The sequence below is a fragment of the Phaethon lepturus genome, unplaced genomic scaffold (genome assembly GCF_000687285.1).
Source record: "Phaethon lepturus isolate BGI_N335 unplaced genomic scaffold, ASM68728v1 Scaffold50540, whole genome shotgun sequence".
NCBI lineage: Eukaryota > Metazoa > Chordata > Aves > Phaethontiformes > Phaethontidae > Phaethon > Phaethon lepturus.
This window is the reverse complement of record NW_010513569.1, coordinates 35-8,379: the sequence shown is the minus strand read 5'-3', so window position 1 is coordinate 8,379 and position 8,345 is coordinate 35. Positions and strand designations below refer to the sequence as shown.

General features: G+C 39.0%; 1 protein-coding gene across 1 annotated transcript; it reads right to left on the bottom strand.

Moving 5' to 3' along the window:
• Positions 1–144: 144 nt before the first annotated feature.
• LOC104623283 (nodal modulator 1-like) lies at positions 145–8,078 on the bottom strand (the record flags this gene model as incomplete). Its single annotated transcript, XM_010290334.1, has 11 exons — positions 145–322; positions 1,602–1,752; positions 2,173–2,278; positions 2,873–2,962; positions 3,744–3,881; positions 5,046–5,198; positions 5,743–5,815; positions 5,996–6,102; positions 6,217–6,317; positions 6,729–6,774; positions 7,989–8,078. Coding segments are annotated over 11 exons (1,233 nt in total), but the record flags the coding sequence as incomplete, so codon positions are not given.
• Between the last annotated feature and the right edge of the window lie 267 nt (positions 8,079–8,345).

Here is an 8,345-nt window from a genome sequence, read left to right as displayed (position 1 = left end):
ACTGTTGTTGTTTAAATAGTGCAAACAGGAGAAAAGGACCGGGAAAATCTAAATACAACTTCTCAGATTTCAGAAATTAAATGTTTAAAATCTTCTAAAACCTTATGACAGTTCTACAATGAAGAAATGGAAGCTCATTCTTACCTGAACATTGTATGTACCCGATTTTGCCTTAAAACAAAATGCCCCATGAGGGTCAGTTTCTGTTGTAACCACTGATGCTTTGTCCTTGTCTTGAGGCATCATGGTTACCTTGTATTTACTAATCTGTTTGACTGTGTCAGGGAAACGAGTTACTGAGATCCGGCCACATACACTGAATCTGTTAAATAAAAGCCAGCCATCACAGTCAATATCTCGATTTGACAAAGCTCATAAATACTTGTTTTAAAACTTCCTTAAAAAGTAAACCTCACTATGTTGAGGTACTACCACTTGAATTGGAGTAGATTTCTCCTGAAAAAGTGTTCATATCAAACAGATACTATAAGCGAATATAGTGGAGCAAGTGCAAACTCACGTACAATTAACAGGATCTTTTCTTTTACGATGAAGTCATGGTTATGTTATTTTTTTATTTGCAAGCAACTTGCTCCACTCTTCCCCCCACCAACCCAATCACTTCAAGCCTTTTTTCTTTTTTTTCTTTTTTTTTTTTGGCTAGGCAGGCAATTGACTTAGGATTGCCATCCCTCAGGTTTTAAATGGTTTGAAATGTTTTATGTCAAAGACGTCAAATACAATAGGTAATTCACTTTAACACAACTCTAGTACACCTATGTTTGTGAAAACACAGACATGACAACAAATTGGAAGCTGTGAAGTTTTACTTTTCACCTTCAACATTACAACATATTTAGTGACTGAAAAAACTGTAATTGACCATTTAACAGCACACAGGGTTTTCTTCTAGTTAGCTGGCTATGTCTGCATGAGCTAGTTGCCATTAGCCCCAGTAAATTCCTTGCTTTCATTTCTCCGGAAGGTTGCCACTATTTTGTCCTCCAGAAGAAGCTCCTGGACAGAGAACCATGCCCCTTTCATCTTCCTCAGCTCACACTGTATTTCCCACCACTGCCTTACACTCCCAGAATAATCCTGTTACCATTATACAGGCTTATGCCCAGCAGTCAAAGAATCACAAACAAGAAAAAGGCAATATATATGACATTTATGACCTTGAGAGTGATGAGTAAAAAAATGTAGAGGTTTGGTACAACACTGGAGTAGTTGTTATGTAACTCCACTCCTGCACAGAAGGAGGGTATCTAAAGTGTTGCATCAGCAGCAGAAAGCCTCTCTGTTCCTTTCTTGGTTCACGTACAGTTCTATAATCGCTCAATATACCCACATCTTAGCATCTTCATTTGCAAGGGAGAGGTTATTAAGAGAGTGCTCTAAGCCTTAACAAGTATTGAGCAAAATACTATGGACAAAACATTACCCTGCACTCGTGCTGTCCTATTTATCTTGAATTTCTCAAGCAGTATTTAGCTCCTGACAACACTACACAAGTCTGTGCATGACATGGGAAAGGACCATCCATTTTCAAGACCTTGTCCACATACCAAATTACATTTTCATCATGACACCACACTTACCCTGTTGCAATGATGTTTGCTAGCTGAGGTGTATTTGGTGCAATCTTCACTGTAATAGTATCAAAGAAGAGATGCTCTTTCCTGGCATGAATTGTGTATGTACCTGTTGTTATGTTCTCAAGGCGGAAAGAGCCATCAGCTTTTGTTTTTACTGTAACCAATAAAGAGATGAGTCAAAAAACAGCACATGTCTTGACTGTCTATCCTTATGTACCAGAAGAGCTAGAGGGCATGCACTGCTTTAGGCTATTTTTAATTTACGTATCACAACAAAGAAGCAGGATTATGCTTTCTTACTAGACCAACCTTCATTCCTGTATTTCAAAGCACAATTTGGCATGTGATTGAAATAAAACATAAGAAATTTTCTACAAATGAACACCTAATACTTTCATCTAAGACAGAAAATGCAAAATTAATCAACTGAATGAAAACCAGTTTAAAATATTTCAAATAAATTGCAACAAGTAGCGTATTATCCTGAAGTCTTAATTCCATCTCATACACTAATCCTGTACTTAGACTTAATACAGGCTTCCCTGTAGCAACAAAGACCAAGACCACTGCACACCTTTAATCTGATTGTTCAGAGTCACAGTGGCATCAGCAACTCCTTCTCCTTCAGGACCATTCAACACCCTGCCTGTGACAGAGAAACCCATCACATGGAAAACAGGCTGTAATAGGAAAAAAGTTAACATTAATCTTTACTCAGTAAAAGCAGACACACACCTACAGCAATCAACACTCACTGTTTTCCACACATACATATAAAGGAAATTTATTTCCAGCTTTAGGGAAAAAAATTTACCAGGATAATCACAATGAAAGTACGTATCAATCTCCAGGCGTACTGTTCCCCTAAGTACAGGAACAGATTCTCAATTTATCTGCATCAGTGCAGTTCAGAAGGCCCAAGTCACAGATAATAATGCCATTACACAAGCCACTCTGCAAACTGTGCAAACTTACAGGCTCTTCACCAGAGATTTGACAATCTGAATGAGTAAATTTAAGCAACCTAAAAGATTATTGCCTGTTTGCAATATGCACACGAAGGTGAACACAGTAGACTGCTTCTCCCTACTTTGTTTCTTCCTAGTAAAAGGGAAATCAATGCCAGATATTGTCTTCTACCTGCTGTGCAAGACAGTATGTGTAACAAATGTCTTCATACTTCTTACAAGGAAGTCTTTCTGTAATACACCTGCTTTCTGCAAAAATCATTTATACTTTTACAGGAACAAATGGCACAAAAATATTAGTGTTACCTCAATTTGTAAACTGTCGTGCTCTACAAGGAAGTCCAGTCTAGATGGAGCAACATCAAAGGTAATTCTCTCTCCCCTGTAGAATGGTATCTGAAAGAAGACACATCATTTTGACTCCTAAGAAGCTACGATGACAGAATTGTTTTCCTTTACCATTTTTCATGTCCTTATCACCATCAGACAACTCTATGAGGGGTCAAATGGGCTGCAAACTTCCTGGAAAAAATAACTCATTCAGAGGGATGGAGACACAAACAAAGGCAGTATTTCAAGACTGTCATGGAAATCATATAAGATTATCCAAAGAGACAGAAAAGTAACTACTCAGAATACAGCAAAGGTAGTTGGATGTGCAAGAACTTACAGATAGGAGACTATATGATCACTAGAAGGGTTAAAGGAATGAAAGAAGTTTGAATCCCACTTCTAGATCACGCAGGCTAAGAATGCAGAACAATCATCCTAGGCATTGCACCCACATGCTCCCACACTACCTGGACATAACAAACAGAATGGGCAAAAAAGAAAACAGAGAACTTCAAGGACATGAGGTGGCTGCAGTCAACTGAAACTTTCGGTCTCCCAGCAGCCTCTAGGTGTGGTTCTGTGACTGGCCAGTGTATTCAGGTAAATCAGAGCCTCATTTGCAAATAAGTCCTTTCTCAGAAACCACACCACAGAGCTCTGGCACAGCAACTTACTTCTCTGTCATATACTTTACGTTGGAGATTCCTATTCCAGTTATTTCATCCAACTCAAAATATTTCAACTACTTCTGTTTTAACAGCTAAAAATTATGCATGATCTAGTTTAGAAAATGAAAGTTAACAATCCAATGGATAAACAAGCAATGAACTTTCTAGCTGCTTACCACAGTGTATTTCCCACTTGGCAGAGAAAGAAAGCTGAAAGATCCATCTTCTTTTGATACAACGTTGCACAAATAGGATAGAGACTCATCTCTTGACTGGAATCCATCCACAGAAGAAATATTACAGCCCACAACATCCTGTGGTAATAAATGCAATTCAACTTTTTTCCCATGGGAAAACAAAGAAAATTTCAGGGGGGATGTAAGAGGGTTCAAAATACTACACTGTGAATGAAGGATGGGAAGTACAAAATCATTTCAGAGGCAAAGTTTGACAGCATGGCTTCCAATTCATGTGTAGGTAAAAGAGGGGAAAAAAACACCAATAATTAACTTTATGTAACACAGACAGAAAACTGGGAAATTCAACATCCCCCCGTACCCCAGAACTGCACTGCATATCTTAACATTAACTGACTTCAGTTCTGTGGACAGGATTAACAGTACAGAAGACAGCTCTACTCTACATAACAAACCACAGTACACGACCAAATATTTCACACTCATTTCATGACATACTTTTAAGGTGGCAATAGAAGCTGCTGAACTTTGTCTTCACAAGAAGAGGGCAAACAGCAATTAAGACCTCATGCTGAAGACAAATTAGAGCTACTATACAGGGAATGTCAGTGTTTGTCTGGCAACATCTTGTGTCTTGTGCCAGAAGCTGGTCTTTCACCATGGAGGAGTGTCATCCTCGTGAGGGAACACATTTACTAACCAACACTTAACATGTGAAAAGGTGTAACTGAAGAATTTTGTCTTCAAATTGTAGCCCTTAACTCTGCTGATCCACAGGGAATATACAGATCAATAACATGCTGTGAACCATATTATATTTTGCACTTGTTGCTTGCTTCAGTTCAGGTCTTAGTCTACTATGTTCCTGAACATACTGATTGTTGAGGAACCTGATTGTTTGAAAACAATAATGAAGAGTTCAGAAGAGTTGAAATTAAAAGAATTTTTTTGTGTGTGTGTGAAAAATATGTAGTTTTTAAGCCTCAACTTTGCCAAAATTTAAACAGATAGCTATTTTGTTACACATCTGACTAATTCCATGGAGGTCGCGTGAAAACTCAGCATGTACACAAATGTTGTATGACAAGGGCCTTGTTGAAAAAAAAAAAAACAAAAAACCCAAACAAAAAATACATCTTGAGGGGTTGTACAGTTTATGTTTTCTATAAGCCAAGCTCAATGAAGGATGGAAATGAGTAACAGGGCAATACAAATATAGAAGCTATTTAGCTGCTTATTTAGGTCCATGCTCATACTGAAAAGGTACTGATATACCATTACCTCTTTAGTGACTGAAGAAGAGAAAAGGAGAAACATGACCCCTTTCATTGGTTCTCCATCACTCCTTACTGACCCAGAAACATTGTAGCCAGCAACAATCAGAGGGCTAGCAGCGTAAGCGTTAGAACTCATCACCCGTACCACTGTGTTTGACTGAAATACAGAAACACATACATTTTCATCAAAAGTAGGCATTAGATCTCATTTACAGCAGCTAAATAGCAATTGGAAGCTGTACATTCAGAATATACGTAACAGAAAAAGAGGCCACAGCAGCAGTACTCAAAGACGGTCCACAGGCTATTAAAACACAAAGACACTAAAGCAAAGATACTTTGCAAAGCAGTTTTCCTGTTTCACTGATTTAGGAATTAGTCAGGATCTCAGAGCTTCTCTGAAAGCAAGCACTCTGAGATGGAAGGATTAGAGCATCTGCTATAATATTCAAGCTCCTGCATAATGCATAGGATTAGACGACCAAAAGCAAGAGCTCATTTTCCAGTCATTTCCTGACTGGCTCCAGTATCTCCAAACTAGGCCTGCACGAGGCAGTTTCTTGATTACCGAAATTACATTTTTGAAAACTCCATTAACCTTGTTCATTCACAAATCCCATCCTCACACTAGTTGATCAAGATGAGGTCTAGCAGATCCACCCACACTAAACAGGTAAACCAGAACTTCTGTAGGCTCTAACCTCTTTCAACACCCAGGTAGGATGAGATGCAAAGATTTCATATTCGCCAGGAAGCACTTTAAAGAAAGCAAACCTGTAAGGCAAGAAAGGGGTTACATCTCTTCAGAAATCGTCATAAACATTTATTTACAGAAAAACAATTCAGACTCTATATACATTCAAAAAAATATTTCAGAACTACTGTAATTCCAGTCGATATGGCAGAATTGAAACAACCTTGTCTAAAAGAACAGTATGCACCACCCACACTCACTTTCCTCCAGGTTGTGTAATAGTTGCTTGTATGTTTATGTCACTGCCGGGATTTCTCAGTACAACCTGGACTCCAGCAGGACCTGATGTCTGACCTTTGCTGAGAACCTGTCAAAATTAAGAGAAACCAGAGTATAAATGGATAAAAGTAACTTGCAGAGCTGAAGTAGAATGTTTTTATGAAGACAGAATTAGCATAAGATGGAATAAATAAAGTCTAACCTTTCCGTTCACAGAAAACCCTGTGAACACAAAGTTAATATCTCCTCCCTTTGTGCAAATGTCATTAATGCCATCCACATGGATGTCTACACTGGTTGGTTCTGGAAAGGAAGAGCAATGAAATAGCATGGTAGTTAGCAAGAGAGCAATTATGAAGCAATTCTACTTTAGCTTTACAAAAATATCACAGAAATGCACTAACTCAAGCACACAAGTGTTGTTTTGGAAGTCTTGCCTCAGCAAAGTCAAAGCACTCACAAATCCTGACGCTGAAAATCCTCTTTCCCCCTTCCCATTGCAGCCATTTCTGTCAAAACCTTCAAATCCGTTCATGGGTTACTTTGACAGTGTCTACCTTATAGCTTTATTTTCCTCTGGTACAGTAAGTACATTTTAGTTATTAAAACCATACAGCAAGGCTTATCTCTTCTCTGCCAACTGCAAGTTAAAGATAGTTAAGTTCCCCATTGCAGATACACTGTCCTATTGTAAGAAGACATATGAGCACTTACCAAAACTCCATCCTAGGGGAGGTTCAATTTTAAGAATGAAATCCCCCTAAAAATAAAAAAGCAATAACTGTCTTCACTGTTCTAAATTCCATTTAGCTAAAGGATGAAAAAAATATAAAAAAAGTCAGAACACAAGCATCATGCTGCAGAGCCTAACACAAGATTCAAGTGTCCCATTCTCCTTTCCTCCTATCTAAGATGTTCTGTTCAAAGAAGCAGCAATATCTACCCAGACAGGCTCGGATGCTGGGCTCACATACAGCCAGCTAAGCGCAAAATTAAGTATCATCATGTTTATATCACTTCCAGACCAAACCTGGCTCATGTTCAAGCAGCTCAGTGTTAGAAAGTGCTCAAACCTATCTCTGCCTGCCCCAACAGATGTGCTCTACATGAGCCTTCAGTATTTCCACTAGGAGATCCTACTCATCCATTTTGCCCAGACACGGGATAACAAAATTTCAATCCTATTAAAAGCTCTGCACCAAAAGAGTATTAATCTACACAGAGATTCTCTTTAAATCAGTGGGCACCACATATGTTCTGCCACATATGTTCTGAAGTTCATCCATGGAAAGGTTCAAAGACCTAAGAATGAAATCACTGAGATCAGAAAGCATCTTACATTCTTAGGTTTGGAAGGGAAGGATTTATTTCTGATCCCTAAGTTAGCCAGCTCTTTAAAAGAGCAAACCACTTAGACCATCTGAGAGCAGCTTGTATTTAATTTGAATGTAAACATTTTTCCAGTCTAAATAGCCATCAAACTTCTGAGACATTCTGAGCTTCCTGTATCATTATCTTAAGACATTTTTAATATCTGCAATTAGATATGCAAGTTATTTCACATTCATTCATATCAAAACATATTCTCATATAGATTTTTCATTTATATCTGTAGGTAACTGCAAGCACTATCCATACTCTATAGGAACCTGTACTTCTACAAATACTTTCGAGTACAGCTCCTAGCACATGGCTGCTGGCAGTAACTTAGGCTCCCAATGCTGCAGGTATAGAGAGAAATGGCGCAAACACAACGCTGCTGCTGAAGTTACCTGGCTTTTCTGGTGATAATACATAGCACTGAGAAATAAAATAGTTGCATTACAAAAAGAAACAGCTGAAAGTTTGGTCCAAAACAAACTAAATTATGCCCAATTCAAATGTTTCACGGGTGGGCACTGTTCTGACATTTAACCTGCTGGCAGCTCCTGCCTCCAGCGTATAGGAGACAGCACTGGTATTTCAGTTCCTTACCTTATCATAGAGGGGAATCATGAAATACCCATTATTTGGAGCGCAATCTGTCTGGTATTTCAGAGTACCGTGTTTTGTATATAACTTAATCTAAAAGAAACAAAAAAGACAAAGAGACATTTTAAAAGACGTGAGCAGAGCTGGAAGCAGGCATTCTCTAACCAAGTGCCTTCAGACAGCAGCACCCGCGTGTCCCCAGGGGGTGGTAACAGGGAGGAGGTTTATTGCAAGAAGACTACAATCTGCCGGGCACTGCCGGCACCGAGTTCAGTCCCGGGCTCGGAAGAAAACGCCTGGCGAAGAACCCCGCTTCGACCGCAACCACGGTCACCTCAAACGGCGGCCAGGGCACGCGGG